Here is a 23,885-nt window from a genome sequence, read left to right as displayed (position 1 = left end):
AATTATGTCTGGCCTGTTTTTTAGTATGCAAAAACGTAACACAAAATATACGCAAAACCATCCTGCTGCGCTTGGGGGGCCTAAATAAGTATCTCTGTGTGGGGGGTTATGAAATATTGGGGGTTTCCCCCCTCCGCTCATAACACAACCTAAAGGCGAGCAAATGAAGGCGCGGTGTGTCCGCCGGGGTTAACCTCTTACCAGAACAGATATTCCCCTTGCGTTTATGTGTGTCTGTGTATGTGCGTGTGAATGTATGTGTGTGTGTGTGTGTGTGTGTGTGTGTGTGTGTGGGATGGATAAATGGTTACCAACTACTATTTAACAATTTGTAAAACAAATCCCCTTTGTCGCTCAACGGTTCTTCTTCGGCTTGTTTGTCTGGCGGCATCTTTTCCGCGGCTACCAATTAAAACTCAACGAGGAAAAACACTTTAAAATAGAACTCTCCACAACTCTTCAATTTGTTCTAACACTCACTCACACACACGCACGCACACCTCACTGTGTTGCCTCGTGATGGTGCTTGCACTGGCAGTACAGATTGCGCAACGGTGAACCGGTTCCGGTGACGTAGCTCTCCAGCAAACTGCACGCCGGTGGCATCGCCGACGACAGCCCGTACAACCGTTGTTGCTGCTGTTCGCCTTCGCTAGACTGCTCTTCCGATGCGCTCAATTCACCGTTCGATTTGGACACTGCCTCCTCCTCCACCGGTGGTTTTTCACACTGATCGCCTACTACGCCTGTTCCTGTTCCTGCGCCACCAAGGCGGCGATTTTGATACAGCCTACTAGATTTCATGTGCAACGGTATGGTTTGATCATGGCTGGAGTGGTGGTTCACACCGGTTGGAGTGTTTCGTTCACTTGCCGCCGCAGGCCTGTTGCCAGACGACACCACCACTAGCGTGGCCGGTGCGTTCGTCGCCTGCCGCTGCTCGCTGGTTGTGGTGAGCGGTCCGATGGGTAAAAGGGTTTTGATGCTGCTGCTGCTTTTGGTGGTGGTGCTGGTGGCTGCTTTTGTAGAGGGATTTGTCTGTCAGACAGTGATTTTTGGCAACGCATCATCGTTCGATGCTGTTTGATTGTGCTGATCGAGCAGGGAACCTTGGGTAGGAGATAAGAAGGATTAACATATGGCGAGTGAATGAGTAAGGGAAAACATGCGCAATTCTTACCCGATTCCACATCGTTCCCGCTTCTAGAACTTCTTTGGCGGCATAAGAATGGTGAGGGTGTTGGTGAGGATGGTTGATTCTGGAAAAAAATTCAAAAAATAATCGGGGAAAAACCCGTTAATATGTAAAGTTAGACTTGGCAGTTCCTGGTCCTAGATTCGAAGGGTACTTTCGGAGACGGAGGATTCGGTAATTGAAACGCCAACACTGTCCAACCAAAACGTGGATTCTACGTGGTTCACAAACGGTTCTTCCGGTAGGATTTTTATTACAATCATTTTCAACTTTTACTTCCTCCACTGCTTTCTCTCTCGCTCTTTCTCTCTCTTCACTGATCACTGTTAGAATGTGAATGGGTCTGAGTAGGTGTGTCGGATGTTGAATGAGGAAGATTAGATCGTTTCTAATGCAATCTTGTATACATACTACCAAGTAACGGATACGGCGCGGTGTCGGTGGTGACGGCGACGCCTCCTTTGTCGTTTCTACACGAGTTTTGTTGTTTCTAAAAGGTATTTTGAATAATCGCAAAAGGAATGGAGAAATCGATTCTGGAGCGCAAAATGTTTGGAGTAGATGAGATTGATGATATAGATTAAGATTTTGTTTTGTATTGTTTTGTTTTTTTTAGTGGCATTTGATAGAATATATAATATATACTATGTTTAATACGATGAATATCCCTATTATCTGTCTCTCTCTCTCTCGCTCTCTCTCTCTCTCTCTCACACTCTCTCTCTCTTTCTCTTATCGTTTTCGCTCCTACTACACTCTAGCTGGAATGGTTCTGGAAGGATTCTACTGTTATCGTTATGCGTTTTTTGAGTTTTTTTTTTGCTGTGCTCTGCCTACTCCTGATTTGTTATCTGATTTTGCTCCACATGGCTCCTCCTCGCGTTTTTTTTTCTCTCTCTCTCTCTAATTATTGTGCACGTGGTGCTTTTGGGGATTTTTGGACGAATTTTCTCACCGCCCGGAACACGTTAAATATAATTTCCACAACAAACGGTAAAACGGGGGAGGTTGTTCACGTCGTTCACCACGAACACGTGATTACACACCACCGATTCATAAATTATTATTTTAAGCTTTATCTTCTTCTTGTTCTTCTCCATCATCATCATCACAAAAAGGACACAATCTTGTTTGCAGCGTATCAGTATCAGTCAATTTGTTTGTATCTCGTAGGAAAACGTTACGTGTGTCTGTCCTGTGTTTCCTATTGGATTTCGATAGGTTTAGAGCTCTTCTGTTTTCTGTTAAATCTGGTATTGGTATTTTCTCGTATTCGTTTTTTTAAGTATATTATTAGAGATTCAGCCTTAAATAGTCTGTTTGGATTTGCAGTTTTCTCCTCGCCTCCTTCTTCGCTCAAACATCTCTTCCTCCTCTTTTCTTCGCAAAACCACGCGACACACTCACGTGGTGCTTCACACGTTTAAACATAAATTCAATATGGATAGAGTAGCTCAACAAAATAACAGAATTATACATAAACACCCTACACTACATACTATTTATGCTCTCTGTGTGCTCATCTTTTTTACGTACAATAAAATAAACACTCTGCCCGCTTTTGTACGAGCTGCTCTGCGTTCATGCGGCTGCTCTAGCAGGATGGGATCGATCCACTGTCAACAGTTCTTTGAAACATTTTCACATTATTTGTGTTGAATAGTGCTTCCTAATGTGTCGGGTATGTGCCGAGGGGGAGGGGGAGGAGAGGGTTGGTGACAAACGCACCATGGCGAGGGGAAAGAATTCAATCGTAACTTTATGCAAAACTCGATACACATCAATCAAAATAGCTCCAAATTATTCCAAATTGAAATGTGTGCGAACAACAACGATTAGTGTGTGAGTGTGTGTGTGTGTGTTACAGTAATAAGTAGTAAGGACAATATATATGACATCCCATTCTCTTTCTCCATTTTCTCGTTTCTTGCTTACTGTTTTTAGTTTAGATGTGAGTTTTGCTTCTGTTCTACTCCACTCTTCATATTCATAATCTTCTAGAGCTTTGTTTTTAATATATATATATATTTTTGTGTATATACTATATACTTCTGTTACAGCCTATCGCAAGTATGCAACATTATATTACTTTCGAGTTTCCATTGTGTTTTGTATGTTTTGCTTCTTTCTTTAACTTTGTTTTTTCTCCCGTTCAATCAATCAAAGTCTTTTAATTGCAATAATTCGTAAATCGTTTCAAGTCTCCCTTTCATTGTTTTAGTCAGCCCCCTTCGTGCGGCTGCCCCAAGTTAACTTAGATACGGTAATCGTCGTTTTCTCCATCTCTTATCTCATGTTAATGTCTTTTAATGGTGTTTCCTCTTCTGCACACTTTTCATCGCTTCACACAATCAAATGTCTGTTGTTGTTGTTTTTTTTTTCTTTTTTATCATCACAGCTAATAACGCATCTCACAACTTCATCAGTTCCTGTTTCTTTTTTTTTTTGCTTGGTTTAAGTATCATTTCTCTCCCCTGACTACCTCTCTCAGTTCTTATTCGTATATGTTAGCCCACTTGAGCTTGGCTAACGTTAAATAAAACTACACGGTCCTAATATACCACAAATACGGTTCACCAGTTAGTAAATTATTTCATCCTCTTTTAACATATATGCTGCTTATTTATGCTGTATGTTACCACGGTTTCATAAATTTCTAGGTTTTTTTCACGGAGTTGGTGGTGGAGTGGCGTATTTGGAATATCTCTTCATATTGCCAAATGGCTCGTTTTTTAGTGCGTTTTTCCTTCTCTGGAGTACAGTAAAATATAACTCTTCAATATGTCTCTCTATACGTTCTCTTCTCTGCTACTCTCTTTCTCTCTCTCTCTATCTCGGTTGTTATTCTATTTTATCCAATAACATTATCGTTCTGTATCTGTGTTTTCTGTTTCGGTTTCTATCTGTTGTATATATATAAATTTCATATATTTTTGTTTTTATCCGTAATATAGTTGAACGTTATCGTAATACTATATCTCTCCTGCTCTCGCTATCTCTCTCTCTTTTAGCAACATATCTTATTTGGTTTGTATCAAGTAGAAGAATAGTGGTAATAAATCGCTTTCTTACAACTTCACCTTCCTGTTCCGCTTCGCCTGTTTGCATCTTGCATCGTGTTTCCTTATTTTATGTTTCGTTTTCCAATCGTTCTCTTTCGCTCTCTCTTTCTCCCTAAAATGGCAGCATATTTTTGCGTGTTTTGTAAGAATTGGTTACTATTATATATCGAGCCCCTGTGTTTTACGTGATCCTTCGCGATATGAAAAATTCTACACCATTTTCAGCGTGCTTGCGCCGCACTCACTCAGTCAGTCAAAGTCAGTTCATGCTGGAAAAGCTGGTCACCTTGGTGCCCTTTTCGCCGGCCACCCGCTGCACGTACACGATCCCGTCGACGGTGTAGACGGAGTGGAGCAGGCCGAGCCGCTTGCGCCGCACCGCTTCCGCCATCAGCTTCTGGTTGTACTTGGTCAGCACCTCGTTGACGAAGAAGCGCCGATCGCTCGCGAACCCCAGGTCGGACAGGCGCAGCACCCGCTTGGCCTGGTATGCGCGGTAGAACTGGTCGCGCAGCGTTTTAAACATAAACTCCACCACGATCGGTGCCGGCGGCGGTGCGCATGGTTCACCACCCGTTCCACCACCACCACCACCGGGCTTCGGCGGCGGATGGTGACGGTTCGACGAGCCGCCGGTCACGCGCTGCCGCCGGATGTCAACCTGCGGGATGTCCTGCTCGCCGTACTCGAGCGCCCGGCACACGGCCCGAAAGCACGCCTGCAGGTCTTCCCGCTCGCGGTGCGGAATGCCGATCAGCAGCAGGTCGTTGCGCAGCAGCGCCCGGTCCGTGCTGTCGATGTTCAGCTGCACGTCGAGATGGATCTGCTCGACCCGCTTGCCGAGCCGATCGATACGCCGGTGCATGTCCGCCTTGATCTTGACCACGCTGTCGAGCAGCTTGTCTAGCTTCTGTTCAAGCGTGAGCGACACCGCCGGCGGGTGGTGGTGGTGCTGCTGCACTGCTGCGCCCAGACCCAGGTCGGGTGGTATGGGTGTGCCGGCGCCGGCCGTACGCACCAGACACGCACCTTCCGCTGGCGAAACCGGCCCAGACAGAAAACATCCCACTTTAGGGCGTTGCGGCAGTTTGCTGCCGTCGTCTCGTGCCGTCTCAGTCTTTGTTGCCCCGCTGTGCTGCTGATCACACCACCACCGGCCAGCAGGAAAAACTTCATCCTTTTCCGCATCCTGCTCGCTTCGCTCGGGAAACAGCTTCTCCAGCTCTTCCCGCTCCTCGTCGTCGGTGGGCCGCTCGTTCGTCGTGCTAAGGTCCGTCGTCGGTGCAGCTGCTGCGTCTGCGTGCAGCATCATCGCGCCATCGTTCCCGGTGCCTCGTATCTCGTCTGCTGCTGCTGCTGCTTCGTTCGCGTTACTACTACGCGCCGTCGGTCTGTCGTCCTCATGCTCGGGCCCGTCGTCGGCGTCGTCGTCGTCGGCAATGGCTATAATTTCCCCGGCGAGCGACGAAAACTGTTTCGTTGCCGTGCGATGCAGCAGTGATGCAACTGCAGCCGCCGTTGCCGCCGCCTTGGTCCCAGCAGCTTCGCCTGCCGCGCCGTCGTCGTGTAGTGCCGCCGTTGCCGTATCATCATCGCCCGGCCGGTTTTTCTGCTCCGGCTTCCTTCTTCTTCTTCCCGCCCCATCGTCGCTGTTTGATTGTGGGGCTGAGGACGATGGCGGCGGTGGCGGCGGTGGTGGTGGTGGTGTTGGTGGTAATGCCACTACTTCCTTGGTCGCCTCCCGGATGGCCAGCAGCGCCATCAGATCCTTCACCAGCCGGCTATTGTCCCGGTGCACTAGCTCCTTCACCCTCGCCAGGGACGCAGCACTGCTGGCCTTTCCTTTGCTGGCCAGCTTTTCCAACCGGCCCACCGACTCACTGCCGCCCACCACCATTGTATTGCCACCGAGGGAGGGAATCGTAGTGTCTGCCGCGGTAGCTGCCCCCGTCGTGGGTTGCGGTGGCCGCTGGCGGGAGCTCGTTTTCGAAAGTATTACCGTTTCACTCATTGCTGGGCCACACCATTCAAACTTGGCCACCGGGGTCACTTTTCACCAAACCGTCAGACACCACCACCACACCACATTCAAACAAATGCGGGCCGCCAGACGGGAGTAGTCTCTAACCCGCACTTTACTTCAACGGGCAAAATCAATCCCTTTTTCTCGTTTTTTTCCACGAAACAAAATGGATGTTCTATTGGCACGGTAACTACACACATAGACACACATACACACAGACGCGAACACAGAGTTCAATTTCCAGGCCTACTATTTCCGGGGTATTGTCAGTTTTTTTTTTTTGTGCTTCACATTCCCAGCCGACACAACAGTCCCTTTTTCTTCTTCTCTCTTCTCCCTCTTCCCCTGGACAGAGGGGTGTGGAGCGCGGAAACTGGGGGCCGGGAAAACAACGTTGCCGTTCTGGGCGCTTCCTAGGGTGGTAGTCTACACGCGGTGGCGTCCCCGTCTAGTCTGGCGCTCGCTAGTGCACTGCCAGAGCGATTTCTCGACTCGACTGGCACTCGCGCGAATGCCCTCCGTTGTGCCGTTTTGCCAATTTTACGCCATACACACACACACACACGCCAGGGGTGGCGCGCACCACACACACGCTTCGCTGTATGCACCGGAAAAGACCCGAACTGCATACATATGCAGCCCATACACACACGCAAAGCGCATTTCGCCGTCATAACGTCTCGCGCGGTGCATGACACATGACCACCATCCACAGACACACACACACACACACAGACACACTGTCCCTGTCGGGATGAAGTCCTGTTCCTCCTTCCACTCCACTTCACCCCTAATGCTATGGTGGAATGCGCGCTTGGCTGGAAAGTGTGATTCCATTTCCACACTTTTCCCACCCTTTTTCCAACACCGCAACACACACACACACACACAAGGGTAGTGGGAAATGTGCCTTCCTATCCCTTCACACCACTCCCCACCGGGCGCGTGTGGTTCGGTTCGGGATCGGGTTTTTAGTGTTCGCGTTTCCACCAATCAACTCTCTTCCACGCCGGCCACGGAGTTGGTTGTGACCAGCCCTTTAACCCGCCGGCGCAGTGCATAAACCGGGCTAGAGCAGGCAACCGAGCCGCAACCGAGAGAGCTCTGGGTAGTAAACAAAGGGTGGTAGTACACCGCCCCACACAGACACACACACACAGACGCGACAGTGCCGGTGCACTACTTCCGAAAGCGACTTCTATCTCGCCAGAAGGCGGCCGCCGGATGTTGTTTATTTACCATCGCGACTGTGCTCAATCGATAAAAGGCGTACGGCGGGTGGCGAAAAGGCGTTGTTTTGATAGACGCGCGTCCACATAGACACACACACCCTTCTCCACAGAGAGAAAGCAAACAGGGAAGGATGACGGACTGGGGCTACTTTGATTGGGTTGGCATTATTATATGAGGAAATTTAAATATAATAAACATGAAGCAAAGGGTCAGGAAGGATACGGCGCCACGCGGAATGCGGAAGGATGCAATGATTTTAAAATTAATTCAACGTCCTCTTCACCATTTAAATAAGTGCTAAGCTAATGAGTGCACTACTTCCTTTAATAAATGCATTAGAATACAATAGTTTTCCCACACACACACACAGAACGGTGCAAAAAACGGGCAAAAAGGCATGGCATGTGTGTGTGTGTGTGCTGTGTGTTCCCATTTCCTTTACCGGTCGAGAGTCCCGGAATTGCCACTGCACAAAAGCTTCGTCCTTCGTCTGCGCAAACGCATTCCTTCTCTTCGGTCACCACCACCCCACACCTTCCCCAACAGTCGCGGTTTGCCGGGAAAGCGCTCCAAACCAGAACGGGAAATATTTGGGATGCATTTGGGATGCAACCGACACGGCTAGTGGTGGGAGCTCGGAATCGGACCTACCCGATGCTGGAATCGATTCCGATTCCGAAGCCGAATCCGGAGCCAATTCCGCAGTTGAATCCGGAATCGATTCCGGAATCGGAATAGATTCCGGAACCAGAATCGGCTCCGGAATCGGAATCAACCTGGGAATCGCTGTTTGTTCCGGTAACAGTATCAGAATTGAATTCAGAATTGAAATTAGCTCCAGAATAGGAATCAGTTCTTGCAATGAAATAAGAAGTTTCAGTAGCGAAATCAGTCCGGGAATCTCCATGAGAATGGATCGTTTACTATCAGTAGGTAGCATCGTTGGACCCAAACAACTATTCTTATGGAGATGCCGAAACCGACTCCAATTTCGAAGCCGATTCTGATTTTGGAGGCAATTCCGATTCCAGAGCCATTTCCGATTCTGGAGCCGATTCCGATTCTGGAGTCGATTCCGAGATTAAATCCGGAACCATTTCGGGAATCGATTCCGGAGACTGATTCCAAACTGCTATTTTCCCATCACTAGACACGACCGACGGAGAACGGAGGGCAGGGAGGAGGACCGAGGAATGTGAAGGGGGCAAACGAGGCGGGCTGCTGGGCCAGACCGTTCCAGACAGGAAGACGAGCGAGAGCATACGAACGCATACACAGTCAGCGGCTATAGAGAAATATATCTGGAGCATTCTATATTGCATGGGGGGGAGAGCATTGCATTCGCCCGTCACGTTCTGCCAACCCATTCATTTCCCATCCTATCTCCCGCCGTTTTGAGGTGCATGTCGGGGGAGCAAGTGTGCAGCAGCAGCACGAGAGAGAGAGAGTGCGACAGCGCAAATTGCACATTTCGACGAGTGGCTGAGACTCGAACCAGACAATGGACCGAACCACAGACAGACACACACACACAGCGCAAAGGATGTGCATTGGCCGGGAACGCATAAAACACCGAGAGCCAGAAAGAGAGAGAGAGAGAGAGAGAGAGAGAGAGAGAGAGAGAGAGAGAGGGGGGGGGGGGGAAGCATTTACACATAATGTACATTTCTCGCCCAAATCCAGCCAGCGGTCTGTGCTTGGCATAGTGTCGGCGGCCACGAGACACTACTCTTCTTCTGGCCCGGAGAAAAGCCAAACCAAACAACAACACAAAGGCAACGGCACCAATGTAACAATGTTGTTGTAAAGCAGCATTTAAAGCGTCAAACCGCAAAGTAAACTTGTGGTTTGTCCGCGACGCATCATGCTCTCCTCCCCTCGAATTACATTCCTTATCATCCTTTGGTTGAAACGGGGCGAGGGTTTATAGTTTCCGTCCGCTAAGTAGCGTTTAATATTCCACTCTAGGGACTTTTCGCTTACGTTCGAATTAAGTCTGAGCAAATAAGGTCCATTCTGTATTTGTCTGTGTGTTTTATTTCACAAATAATACTACAAAACTGACTCCACAACACGCTTTGTACTGTCGAGGTAGTTATAGTCCAATCGTCGTCGTTATACTATTGAAAAAAAACAGACAGTCCCTATGCTCATTGTGCCTATTTTCTCTTGAAAATATGCTGCTAAATCTGCCAGAGACAACAATTGAGTGGTTTCTATTCATTTTTATGATAATTGATATCATTTTTGTCTGCTTGGGAAACGCCGACTCTCACACCGCTTAGCAGATGAATGTGAGAGGAGTTCAAGCAGCTGTATCTCTGCTCTTTTCTCATGCATCAATTTAATTCCTGCACTACAACATTTCAACTTCCAGTCTTTCTCACACTTCTTACCGTGTGTATATATATATATATATGTATGTGGGTGATTCGCAATTACTATACGCTCACACAGTTTACCGTGCGCTGCTGAACACGTTCTTAGTGGTAGACACGTGGGGCTCGATTCAACTTCACAAAAACTATGCAACTTCCGTCCAAACACCTTTTTGGACACATCCTGTGCGCCGCGCGTCCGGCTTGAGCAATATTCACTACTTACTAGCTACCTCCACTTCTTCCCTATACTCTACTCCGTTGGTCAATTACACCATGCTCCACCATCATCACCATGCTGTGCATGCGGTTTGTGAATTGAGTTTTAACCAAAAAACAAAGTATAAAAATTCTTCTCCTAAGGTCAATCGAAACATAGTGGAAGCTAAATTGTACACACAAAAGTTTTGTTACTATAATACCTCTCTCGCTCTTTCTCTCTCTTTCTCTGTACCAACATGCGTCGGTATATACAACACTTCTTTCCTTGGCGGTCAGTGAATGTGCAGAGCAAATAAGTATTAAATTGAATGTGAATAATTTAAATTATGTAGAAACATACGCACACACACACACCCTCCTTCTGTTTTGTTTCTTTTGTCTATGCTTCTTTCTCTTCAGACACAATTAGTGCCCTTCTTCCAGACATCCTGTCGACCCAGAACAGCCGGTCAAACCAAGACGACTCTGGTGGCTCAAACTGCAGAACCAATAGAGCGCAACCGCTCTCGACACGCTTCATTACATATAATCAGCATAAGTTGCCTTTTGGTCGAGACAATAAGTGTACCGATGAGGGGAATTGCTCACACCAAGCACACGATTTGCTACCTTTGCTAAACGTTTTCTTGCCGTGCCGTGCCGTGTCGCGACCGTCCTATCGAGTGATCGAGCTTTTCCTATCTTTCTCCACTGTTGAATTTTAGTTCCACCCTCCATCACTCAGAGTGTGTGAGTTTGTGTGTGTGTGTGTGTGTGTTTGCATACTTCTTCTTCTACTCCTTCTTCTTCCGACTCTTCACTCTTCCGCTTCGTCTTCGCTCTCCAGCGCGTTCTGCCCCGAGCCAGGTAGCAATGCATCGGTAGCGCTCGATCCGCCCGCCATCATCAACCCTGCCGGCTGGTCGCCTTCGTAGGCGCTACTACTGCCGGACGGTTCGTTGGTGTCGCCAGCCGTACCCTTATCGATTACCACCACCGGCTGGATGGCCGTTGGGAGAAGGGCGCGTGGGTTTGTTTGTTTGTGTTTTTTGGTTCGAGTATGCGTGTTTACGAGGGCAACACACAACAATGCACACCAAAACCATGAGCCCCATCACCAACATGCAGCGCCATAACAACACACGTATGGGGAGGAGGGGAGGGTGAAGAAATCATAAAGTGGAGAGAAAAACGAAAAAAGAAAGAGAAAGAAAACATAAGAATAATGCGTTGGACAACGGCGAGTTCAATCTTCAACAAAACATTGGACAGACAGACATACAAACAAACGAACGAAAGGCAACGTGTCGCGTCACGGTTGAATGAGAGCAAACGGGACTGATCGAATCGTGGTCTTTTGTTGTTCACCATATTTGATCGGACACATTCGGCGGGGGTACTACTACACCTACCTTAATGTTATTGTTGTTTTGGCAGCATGTAGCTTTGATACAACTACTCTCGTCCGTCGTCGGACAGTCGAGGGCACAGCAGTCCTGTGTCGCACTGCCATTCAAGCTGTTCGAAAATCCGTCCGAACCTGTCCCCGACAAAAAAAAGGGAAAACAAAACGATGTAAATCATCCTGCAAAACGCCATTGTAAATAGGGAGTTTGCATACCCCCCGATTGCGAACAAACCCCTTACCCGAATAGCTGTTCAGCGCTTCGATCTCGACAAACTCCGGCTGGATCGTGGTCGAGTGGATGCCTTCATTGTGGAAGAACTCCTTCACCCGCTCGGCGATCTTCATGTACTCGGACAGGTTGCGGCAGCGGATGTGGGCCGACGCGATGATACGGTCGCCGGCGAGCTGCCACACGTGGAACTCGTGCACCGCCAGCACACCGTCCACCTTCTCCAGCAGGCGGCGCTGGATCGCATCGACCTGTATGTGGGTCGGCACGGTCTGCAGCAAAATGAGGGCCGATTCGCGCAGCAGCGGCCACACCGAGTTGAGGATGAGCGCCACCAGCAGCACCGACAGGGCCGGGTCCATGTACAGCTTGTACTTCCAGTCGGTAAACTTAACAATCTGCAAAACATACCAGAGAGCGGGCGTTAGCGGGCTGAAAGTTCGCAAACAAGCGAAAGGATGGGGGGTACACTTACCAATGCACTTATGATTACCACCACGCTGCCGAGCGCATCGCTGAGCACGTGCAGGAACGCTCCCCGCATGTTCATCTGCGAGGAGTCGTGCGAGTGTCCGTGGTGGGTAGTCTTTTTCGCCGCCGTACCGTTCTGCAAAAAGGAAGCATAAAAATAAGGGCTGTTAATAAAACGGGGCTGCTGCTTGCGCTGTTTGAATGATCCATCAAACCCGTGGGTGATGCAACGCGCCCCACTACTTGAAATGGACGGGAAATGTAACACATTGTGATTGCAATATGCCCACAAAGTACGACACATTTCCGCTTTTGATATATTACGATGCTATTATGTAGTTTGGATGGGGATTATCGATTGAATTGAATATTGCAAGATTGATTGATTGTTTGGCTACAATGCACAGTGGGCAACGGCCATACAAACGCCGGGATGAAAATCAATTCCTCGTGCTATTGCAGTTTTTCTTCATTCAATACCATTGCTCTTACTATACAGGGCAGTCCTAAACTAAAATCGTCAAGAAAACAAAAAAAAAACCTTCATGATTATCGCTCACAACATTGCATTATTGTGTAGTACTTAACAGCATCAACAATTATTGTTAAGAATTTAAACAAAGCCGGAGTATGTTCCTTACTAAAAACGATTGTTTAAGAATTACGCGCTAAAAAAGCCGAGTGTTTAATGGTTAGTTTTGAAAAGAGCCGATTCCTATCTTATGAACTTTTTTAAACTGTTTTTCTCTGTTCAGCTTTGTTTATTATGCCTGTTTGTTTCAAATGCCCGTTTATGACAGGTAGTTCGATACTTGTGGTGTATGGCTCATACAACAACACGTCAAAATCGCTCGTGCTATTTTCAAGAAAAAGTTCAATAATTTTCGGCGTCGCGGATGGTCGCAGCTAATTTCAACGTCAAAACGTAGGAAAAATGTTGATCTTGCCTATGATATATGACTCACGAGTGAAATCGAGTCGAATCATAAAAAAATTTACTCTCCAAAATGAAAATATCCAAAAATTCAGCAGTGATGTTTGGTTTTCAATCATTTATGAACTTTAAAAACAAGTTTTTGCAAAATATTAAGACATAACATCAAAGTATGACAAAAAACCCTTCCAACGACACATTAATTATCAAAATCTAACCATCATATACTAAAATATGATGGTTTATGTTCGGTCGAAAAATAGCTCAAATTTGGGACAAAAAACACAAAGTTTCCACTTTGATGGCCTATATCTCAGTAAGTTTAAGATAAAAACGTGAAATATTTTGGTTTCAACTAAGTTTAGGTATCTATTTTAAGAAAATGATTATGGTGTTAGTCTGCGATGAAGTTGGTTTTTCGATTTTTATACAGGCGTTTGCCCAATGTGCAATGGTATCGCCCACACATACCAAAGAGTACGTCCTCTTAAGCTCTACTTCTATATATAGAAATAATAACTAGGCAGATTACTGGAGTGATCTCTAAATTTTGTATCGAAAGGCTATTAGCTTCTGCCATTAAATCTAATTTCCTTTTTTTAACCGACTATAAAAAGAACCTCCTAACCTCCTTCTCTCCGACGCTCATACCATCCATTGCACTGTATCGATCCACTATCGATCGGCCGAACGAACTGAGAGCGATTAACTACTGCCAGCCCGCCCACCCAGTCCCCCTCTCCTACTGGCGCTATGCTCTTCTTTACCTGCTGATACATGAATGATTTGTTTTCATTGTCGTCCGTGTTGCCCAGGTTGCCATGCGAACCGCCGCTTATCTGCTTTGCCTGCGAGAGTCCACCACCGTGCGAATGTCCAATGTGGCCTCCTCCACCGTGCTCTGGGAGGGGGAAAGAGTAAAAAAAATGCCGCCGTTATCTGACACTGACACATTGGCGCGCGCGGCTGTTGCGTTCAAAACACTCACTGTGCAATAGGCAAAGGCCGAGCAGATTCACCAACAGGCCGATCACACCGACCGCAATTAGCAGCTCCGGCTCGTGGATGTGCTCCACCTCGATGAATCTACGGGGAAGGGGTCAGAAGAGAAAGGGAGAGACGATACATATTGAGTACAAGTTGCTTCGTTTCCCAAATCATCGCTTTCCCCCAGAACAACTCTTACCGTTTGCACGCCTCGATGGTAATACTGAAGCAAAGGGCCACTAGAAATACTGCGTTCACCAGCGCACCGAGCACTTCCGCCCGCGCCCAACCGAACGTGTTTTTGGACCATTTCTTTGGCGACATCTGTGTAACGACAAAAGGACAAAAATGGAAACGATGAAATTCTATCGCGGTTCAGTGGGAAACACTGGCCGACACTTACCTTAATCGACAGGAAGGAAATCACTAGCGCCGCTATGTCACCGAGCATGTGAAAACTGTCGGCCACCAGGGCCATCGAGTTGGTCAGATAGCCGACGACGATTTCGACGAAGAAGAAAAACACCGTCAGCGTCATCACCGTCAGCAGGCGGCATTTTTTCCCACTGAATTTGGCCATTGCTGTGTGGTTGCGTTGTGTTTGTGGTGTTGTCTGCAGCGTTCGTGTACCACGCTGCTTTTCGTACTCCCTAATTTCGTCACTACAAATGAAATTTTCCCTGCGGGATCAGCGCCTCACCACTGTTGTTTGTGTTTGTGGCAACTCCAGCGGGAAGAAGGGTGCAGAGCAAGTCTAGTATGGGTGGTGTGTGAATTAGAATGAATGTCGGGATGTTCAGTGTATGATCGCCGTTAGAATGCGGCGTCGTCAAGTGCTGTTACACGATCATTGCATCGAATTCGGATGATTCACACACACACGCAGCTCCTGTGAAGAAAAGTCGAGGGGAAAATTAAACGAAACACTAGTTAGTATTATTAGCATTCAATTGCCATCGTCGCAGCTGTCGCGCATCGACGCATGCGGAAGCGATCGCTTCGCTCAATCAAAACACCAATCACACCGTTTACACTGTTTACACTTTTGCTGTCCCGTCCCCACATAAAGAACCGTTTCCGGCGGCGTCTTGTTCCAGGCACGGCGATGAAAGAGCATTCCAGAACTTCTTTATGAAATACACATTTTCCCTCTGTTCTCAATCGTGCAGTTTTCCCGGTCAATAACCGCTAGTAGAAAAGGGGACACAAACGGCTGGGGCAAATTCCAAGCTGTAACAAACAAACAGGTCTAATTGCTCGTGTTGTATCGGGGGTCGAGACGAGGCAAACACGATCATGTGTCACCCCCCCATCATGATAAACGATGCATCTTTTCCATCTGTGCACAACGGCCAGATCACGAGATACCGACCGCCCGACAGACAGCAGCACCCGACCCGCATGGCAAAACAAAATCATTTAAATATGCATAACGCGATTCCGCGCGCTTTGTGCAAATAAACACACACACACACACACAGAGCCCGGAGGAGACTGTCTTTAAACGGTTCTTTTTGTGTGGCCAAGACAAAGATAGATTCCTGCACTGGAATACACTAAACAAACAAACATTAAAACTCCAAATCCAAACTCGAAGACAAAGTAATAAACGCGCCGCATTTAATATCGCCCCCGAATACATTAAAATCATCGTTCGAAAACTTTGCCCGAAAAGTTAGTCCCTCTCCTAGATGTGATCGTGTCGTGTCGCCACGCTGTGGAACCTTCGTATGGCTGGTGGCGGCACCCTCTCTCCTCTGCAGCTCGAAACAACAGAAAAAGGAGCTCAAGGTTTTGGGCAGCAGCAGCAGCAGCAGCTTCGGAGAGGAATCGCTAATGAAGCCGGCGAATATATTACGACTAAAAAGCACCATCTCCATGCACCTCCTCTTCCATCGGTGCGTTTGGTGCCCCAACACCCACCCACCTAACTACGTCAACCTTCATGAACACACAAATAAAAGTAAGTCACACTCCGCCGTACCGTTGTAAAGAGAGATAAGGTACGCTCTGCTGATGGGGGGGGGGACAGTGACGATCCAGCGATGGCGAGCTTGCTTGACGCAGCATGGGAAAGAAGATGGACAGTTGCACACCCACTAAAGCGTGGGGGGAGGAAGGCACATGTGCGCTTCAGCTATATTTCTCACGTTAATTTAACGTCACGAGGCAGAACGAGAACGGGATTGCAAATGATTTCTTCTTCTGCGCGCCGGTGATCTTCGTTTCTTCGGCTTGGGGTCCGAGTTTTCTTCCATAAATGTGACCCCGCCGGAAGTTCATTAATTGCCCAACAATGGTCTTATAAAGTGCTAGATAGATTCTTCCTGTCGCACGGCTACGCACTAGCTGAAGTACTCACATGAAGATCGCACGATCAAGCATGGTCTCTGTTATCGCAAAAAAGTGTTCCTGAAAGCTCCAGAGCTCCTCTTTCTGATCTCTTTAACTATTCTATCAATTAAACGTAATAATAATCGAGTGCCACACAAAACGGTGACCAAATCCAACCCCCAAAAAGGGAAGAAGCGCCACTAACCACCACCAACCCAACCCCAATATCTTATACAATCGCTTGAAATATACTGGGCGATCCCGTACGCTTTGCGCTTTGTGTTGTTGGTGTGTAATGCTCAATTGCTCAATTTTGTAAATGAGCGTGAGGCCCTCTTCTTTCGCCGCAACACGCAACATGGTCGTCGTGTGGTATGGCATATTGATCGTGCCGTGCTGATTGGTGTGAAAATAAATTGATGTCATCAAAAGTTAATCGGGGGTGGACAACAAACTGCTGCCACTGCCGTGCGACCTTACTAACATAAGCCGCAAGACGCGAGCAAACATAGCACACACACACACACACACACACACACACACACACACGATGATCGGTGTGTGCTGCGCATTAAATGCAGCACTAAGCCGTGCATTGGTCAACGCGTGGACTGCTGCAGCACACAAGTCACACAAATGGCGTCACACTATCTCACATTACAGTCAAATCAAACTGCGCTCAATCATCCATTTGGCGCGATTATGCTACAAAAATCGATCACCACACATTGTGTGTGCGTGTGTGTGTCACTCTGCAGGACAATGATTCTTCAATTCCTAATCTTTATAAGCTACCGATTGGGCTGTTTCTGTGAAATGATGGCCTCCCTCTCCCTCTTCTTTTGCGCTATCAGTACCGATCCGAGACACACGCGCCTGGATTAGATAGGAGCAACTTTGTTGCAACCTAATTCATCCATTACACCAAGGCAAGGTCATTCGCGTACGGCGGCCGAATTTATCAACCTTGACGTGACGACAACGCTTTCGGGGGTTAGCTGATGTATTTGGAGCTAAATTGAACCCACTGGAACGAGGTTTGCCAAGGTGCTAGTCACCCGCAGTATATATGTCAGCTGCATACGGGCCTATCGAGTTCGTGCATCATGTGTGCATTAGATAGGGTGTACGGTTCGGGTGCCTATATTTAAAGAAGATTCGTAACGGTTTCAAGGTTTCATGGAAATGTCCTAGAATAAAAAGAGGTCACAAAAGAGTTGAATAATTAATTGCTAGCTAATAATGTCCGCTTCTTATTAATTCGTTTGACACCTACCCCCGCACATAATGCTCTTCCAATAATTTATTCAACGCCCATCTGATTTGTCATTATTTCTGCTCCTTGGCCAAACACAAAAGCTGGCAGAGCACCCGTACGACGTACACGTAAAAACACCCTGTTTGCATACATTTGTGCAGCTTCACCCAAAAATTGTGATAGAAAAGCGAAGCGAGATTAAATTTTTGGTGTTTTCCGTTTCTACACCCCGCCCGGAGCGCAATGAGAACACATCGTCTCCTCTTCCAGCTGTTTCACAGTCACACAAAGCGCCATGGGGGGTGTGCAACCAGAAGAATGTAACCAGCGTCTGGCGTCCTCCCCGCGTCATCCGGTGGTGGCCTCGATAGTTTGCCAAAAAAACCTCCCTAAACCGATCCACAAAATGAAGCTTCTCTTGCTTTTGTTCCTGTGGCCGTTATATGGTATAGAACCTGTTTGGAAAGAACGCGTCCATCGCACCCCCGTGGAATGTTGGGGAGTTGGAAGAAGGAATAGAAACCGCGTGCTACCGTGGAGAAGAATCAAGGGAATGAAGACGCTCTTTCTCTGTTTGCCATCACCCCAGAGCAGCAGCATTGTGGTTAAGAAATCACGAATTGCAAATGTTTTCAAAGCACGGCTGTTGGGGAGGAGAAACGATTGAGGTGCACAGATGAGCACGATGTGTGTGTGTGTGTGTGTGTGTGTGTGTGTGTGTGTGTGTGTGTGTGTGTGTGTGTGTGTGTGTGTGTGTGTGTGTGTGTGTGTGTGTGTGTGTGTGTGTGTGTGTGTGTGTGTGTGTGTGTGTGTGTGTGTGTGTGTGTGTGTGTGTGTGTGTGTGTGTGTGTGTGTGTGTGTGTGTGTGTGTGTGTGTGTTTGCAGAATCTCTCGTTTGAGATTAAATGCTGGACAAAGAACTTTTCCGTCGTATTTTTTTCTTTTTGTTTTCTTTCTTCTTCGAGAAACGTGTTCTGGCTCCCAGTGTTCGAAGACAGTGACCAGCATGAGCAACAGAGAGAGAGGGAGAGAGAAGGTTTGGTAAAGTTTTCCTTTCCCAGTTCGACGCTGCCCAATGGGAAAGGGACTTAGGTCAGTGCTTGGGGCCAGCTGAAGAGAAACACGTTGCTCATTTGGAGCGGGTATGCGCCCCGTCAGCAGCAGCAGCGTTACGAAATGCTGCAAATTATGAATGAATCTAGGTTGCGAGGTACACAAGAACCGTTCCAGCAATAATTGGCAAATCAATGTGGCGACGTAACCGTGTGCTTTGCTTCTTTGGTATGCTCCAAATGCCAGTATTCAATTGACATCAAAGGAAAGTGCTTCGTTCATAAATCAATACGATACTCCAACAGACCACACACCACCAGGCCATTGTGATGTTCTCGCTTAAGCATGTTTCGCCACCCTTTAAACGGCACACACACCCGCACGTGTTGCTTGATAAATAGGTACACACACATGCCACTCCATGCAATTTGCTTAGTTCATCCCAAGTAACCAATATCCCACACCCTTTAGCATGTGAGCATCCTAATGATAAGGGGGGTGGGGGTGCTGCGCGCTCGAAAGCAAACGATTTTGATCTCAATGTAGGCGCACACTACGCCACCGCAAAGGCACTCTCGCGTTGGAGGTAATGAGCATGCGGGTTTTGTCTATCCGTTACCATGGTTACACATTTGCACACCAAAGCCCCATTTTCCTCACACGCGCAAGGGGGACACTCTTGGTGACAAATAGTGCATCAACGCAAAGAAAGTGGAGCACGCAAAGTAAACATACCGCGTGCGCGACACTGTTGAACTGTTGTTCTCTATTTTAACCGTTCTTACAGAACATTCGTTTGAATCGTCGTTACGACGTTTGCGCAGAGCTACCGAATTTCCAATCGTCTTGCACGGCTTCTTCTCGCACGATAACTAAGCGGAAGCAACGCTAACCTGATCCATCATGTACGGGACGACGGTAAAGTTCACAAGTGCAAAACACGTTCCTCCCTGTTGCTAGACCGCCGCAGGTAAGGGTGAAGAGAACCGGAACCGCACACAATGGACGATTACCGACGGAGAGATAAGGGAGTCCCCACGCGGCGATATACGACCACCAGCAGAAGTATGGGATGCGGCGGCGGGGTGTCGTCTGTCTTGGGTGCGTTTCGAGATTAACTCAATCGTAGACCTGCTCTCTGTCTCTCTCTCTATGCTCTGTGCCCAATTACGCTGTTCGTGCGGCAATCATGTACCCGTACTCGTGCTGCGGGATACGAGCCTACTAAGCTGGATGTGCATGTATGTGTGTGTGTCTAGCATTCTTATCACCTACAAAAAAATCGCTTATTAAGATCGGCTGCACGTAATACAGCGAACGACGACCCGTGGGTGCTGCTACCCCTCTCTCGTCACGTACCATTATCGTTCGCGAAGATCACAAAGAAATCAACTAACATTCCAGTCTCGCACACACATACACACAGTTACACCTCGAGCAGGCGAAGTGCCTACAAAAAAGAGGTTGAAGCAGTGGTGAGGAGAACCTTGCAATTTGATTGCAATACGTTGTATCGGGTCCTTTACTCCCTTCCAGCTTCTTATTGAACATTATAACAAATTCTCGTAAAAGATGCAATTGACATCCTTTTATGGTTTGACATTTTGACATATCCTTAGTCAATTCTACTTTGTAGTTCTGTATATGGCTTATATTGTATAATTCTCTGTATTGGCGCAGTTAGATATGGTTTTGATCCTAACTAAGTTTAATTTCGACGTATCGTAGAATGACGCATTATCAAACACGTATACGCGACTTTTGCGCGAGCACCACTCGGTACCCATATTGCGATTCTCCATGAGGCACCACGAGTCGTTTTTTTTTTGCAGTCGAAGGCTGACCAGATTAGTTCGCGGTCAATGGAAACCCCCCGCCACATTGACTCGCCGAAGGATCGTTGCTTCTATCTTCTCAGCAGCTATAAATATTCAATCAGCTACAATTGATTAGCGGTTCCTGCTAAGCGCACTCTTTTTAAAACAATTTGCCCCAATGAGTATCTTACACTAATGTTCTTCTGTTGTTAAGGAATTACACAAGATGACTTGCGAAACGTTTCAGCAAAACTTGACGCAGAAAAATGTACGATCAAAGCAAATAAAACTCGAAGCAGCATCGAAGCGCGCTACATCCCCTTTAGGGTGCCCTAGTCCTCTAGTGTCTCTGAGGCGAGAAGGCCGTGTGCAACTACTACTCCTAGCTAACTGCGCCACTTTGATTTGACAGCAATATTTCCATCCACTTATGAGTTTATCCCGGGAATATAGCAAGCGTGTTTTACCTTGTCCCTGTCATTGTGTTATCCTTGTTCCTTGGAAAAACGATAACAAGAACACAAAGAGAGAGAGAAAGAGAGAGACGAACAGCTCTATCGCTCTCGTCTTGATCACACACGGTTAGAAATACACAGTGACCCCATTTTCGGAGAACCGAACTATCACCTAAAACGACCCTCCTCCTTTCCTTCTGGTCTTTGTGCTCAATTTTGGAGGTTCGCCGAATTGATAACGTTCAAGTTTTATCACCCTCCCTGCCTCATATTTCTACACTTACTAGGAATTCAAACAAAGATATGCAAATTAGCAAAACCTGCTACGATCATGTAGCTGCTACCTCATCTTCGTTCATTTATCCCCGGAATTCCCATTTTTGTTCTTTTACGGGTGTGGTGTGTTTTCGCCGAAGAAGCCGTATCTTCATGATTCCAGTGAATGGTTTAACGCATGTTTTACGCTGTCATCTACTATTTGCACTGAGCAGCACTTCCTGATACGAAAATTAAAGCAAAGCGTTTGCACTTTTCCCCGTGGTCGTCTTGGCTACCAACGCTCTGGGGCCTCCCACCACATCGAGGCGGCGGATTGTTTGTTGTGCGATTCATCAACATAGCGTGGCTCGCACACCATCAGCTGACGTAAGAGCGTTCTTTTCGCTTGAGGGGGGTGTTAACTTACGTGCCATTGCTGACCACCCATCCTGTCTCACCCACTAGCTAAGAACCGGACCTTTGACACAGTCCACCATTAAAGTTCATTTCATTTTGCACAGCTATTCGACTTTTTTCTTCACGCCACCAACAGCGCACACACACACCAACAGTGGCCCTGTAGCTCGAGAAGCCGCGTGCACATGTCCCATCTGGTTGGCTTCTTCCTCTTTCTATCGCGTTTTATCCGCCCATCGGCGCTACTTTGCTTTGTGTTCTTTCCCTTTCGAACCTCGCCCGCGTGTGTTTCTCGCGTGTGTGGCCGTACCATCGGGGTGTACCGAGTGCAAAATTGTTTCTTCTTGCACTCGGTACGCGCGCGGGTGAAAATGCCACCCCATCCAACCAACCACCCCTTTCCACTACACCACACCTCTACGCAGCCAGCAGATACTGCTGAGATTGCTTCGTGAGCGAGCGCACGCGACAAAGAGAGACGCGTGTTTCCTACACACCACCCCCGTGCGGACACTCCGTTGCTTCCGTTCGCCCCACCGGTATTATAGCGAGCGAGCGGGGACACATACTAGGAGAGAACACGCGCACACACACTGCTTAAGGGGTTGGAGAAGAACACACGAGATATGGGAAGATGTAACAAACCAACCCGTAAAAGTGCGCTGCTTTATATGGGACAAAAGGGACGGACCGGGAGCAACACCACCGAGCGCACACGATGGACACGTGTGTACGTATGTGTGTATGTGTGTGTCGGCCAGAGCGTCCCAGATTCAATCTGCGGCCAATACCAACTCATCGGGGTCAATTTATGTCCGCGTACACTATCGCATCGTTTGATATGTGTGGATGCAAAGAGAAAAACGCGAAACCATTTCCTTACGGCTACGTCTTTTCTCAGGGGAACGGATACTAGAGTGCTGGATGGTACCATCCGCGTTTTGTCATTGCCCTGGCTGCCCTGTGCACAAAGTTGTTAAATCCTTGGCCTGCTTAGGTGTTTTTGCTCGAGGCTTGGCCAGCCAGCCCAAGGACACCGAGCAGCTCTCTTCCAGCAAGCATCGCCTCGGTCGATCGGAACCCATCGCTTCGCTCACCATCACAGTCCCGCCGCAATGTTGGTCCCATCAGCTTCTTCTTCTTCTCTAGAGCAATCGAGAAATTTCCTCCCACAAGGGGGTTTTGGTCGGTCGTCGTTGGTCCACGGCTTCTAACTACTGCCAACGACGTTTAGCGTGAATGCTCTTCTGTGGGATGACACACACCGAAAATCCCAGCCAACTATGACGCACCTTTCTGTTGATTGATCAATCCGCGCTCCCTCTCCTTGGGCCCGAACAGCGCGAAGAAACCAACACACGCGGTCACCTTCTTTAGAGCAATTGCACTCGTACGCCGTGTGCAAGGGGAAAGGGGTTGTTCCTTAATGTGCAACCCCGTTAGCCGTCCGCGAGAATGGCATACACCAACAACACAACACACCACCACCACCACCACCACTACTATTACTAATGCTTACACTGCTATTGCACACTGCGCGTCTACAGCTACGCAACGATTTTCCAACACTTTGGCAGAATTTTCACCCAACACACCGAATGGCCCGTGGCTGTACCACGCCGAGAGCCAGATTCCGTACCCTGTACCCTTTGTACAACACACGGCACCCGTCCAAATGCCCCTCCCGGAAGCCCGTAAACCACACGCGAGCTTATGACCGTGCGGGCCGAGAAGTGTACGAAAACTGTGCTGCTGCTGCTGCTGCCAGGTCCTGGTGGTGGTTGCTTTTCCACTGTTTGACAATTGATAAGAAACAACACATTCACGCACACGCGCCCTCCGCACAAACACACACGCGCAGCCCAAAGGGTGGTGAGACCACACACCACCTCTTTCTGCTGCGGGGAGAAGGTTTGGGAGCGAAGAAAACGGTTCTGGATGGAATCTTCCGTACGCACCTGGCAGCGGGATGGGGGCGGGAGGGGTTGATTAACGGTGCAGCAACACCCTCGCGTCGCAAAATCTTCCTGACCGAACTACTACTGCTCTCCGACCAGCGGTGGGCTATGAATAATGTAGTTTTCTTCGAAACAATAACGTTGTTTTCACCCCTTCTCCCTTCCGACGAGAGCATTCGAGAGTTTGGTCGCGCTTCTGACAGATCCTTCGTAG

General features: G+C 47.9%; 1 protein-coding gene across 3 annotated transcripts; it reads right to left on the bottom strand.

Annotated features, from left to right (window-relative positions):
- Positions 1–3: 3 nt before the first annotated feature.
- Positions 4–23,611, bottom strand: LOC120953945 (zinc transporter 1). 3 transcript variants are annotated; one of them, XM_049607326.1, is made up of 10 exons: positions 23,233–23,607; positions 14,525–15,010; positions 14,321–14,445; positions 14,123–14,220; positions 13,902–14,035; positions 12,205–12,336; positions 11,740–12,127; positions 11,505–11,632; positions 1,181–1,259; positions 4–1,109 (listed from the first exon to the last, which is right to left on the bottom strand). In XM_049607326.1, exons 2-10 carry the CDS (start codon positions 14,699–14,701, stop codon positions 1,042–1,044), a joined length of 1,329 nt encoding a protein of 442 aa, XP_049463283.1. In that variant the 5' UTR covers positions 14,702–15,010; positions 23,233–23,607; the 3' UTR covers positions 4–1,041. The 3 variants fall into 3 exon arrangements, with proteins under 3 accessions (XP_049463283.1, XP_040230327.2, XP_040230329.2); XM_040374393.2 differs by lacking the exons at positions 4–1,109; positions 1,181–1,259 and adding an exon at positions 9,524–11,092 and having other exon boundaries at positions 23,233–23,611; XM_040374395.2 differs by lacking the exons at positions 4–1,109; positions 1,181–1,259; positions 23,233–23,607 and adding exons at positions 9,524–11,092; positions 23,006–23,218.
- Positions 23,612–23,885: the final 274 nt, after the last annotated feature.

Source organism: Anopheles coluzzii, chromosome 2 (genome assembly GCF_943734685.1).
Source record: "Anopheles coluzzii chromosome 2, AcolN3, whole genome shotgun sequence".
Classification (NCBI taxonomy): domain Eukaryota; kingdom Metazoa; phylum Arthropoda; class Insecta; order Diptera; family Culicidae; genus Anopheles; species Anopheles coluzzii.
Note: the sequence above shows the minus strand (reverse complement) of the source record. Positions and strands in the feature narration are given on the sequence as shown.

What these genes read in the sequence shown, in the direction of transcription:
- LOC120953945 (XM_040374393.2), bottom strand. Translation starts at nt 14,701, where the DNA reads ATGGCCAAATTCAGTGGGAAAAAATGCCGCCTGCTGACGGTGATGACG. An exon ending in ACCATCGAGGCGTGCAAACG is followed by an intron (nt 14,221 to 14,320) that starts GTAAGAGTTGTT and finishes CCTTCCCCGTAG; the next exon opens with ATTCATCGAGGTGGAGCACA. An exon ending in AAAACAACAATAACATTAAG is followed by an intron (nt 11,093 to 11,504) that starts GTAGGTGTAGTA and finishes ACGGCCATCCAG; the next exon opens with CCGGTGGTGGTAATCGATAA.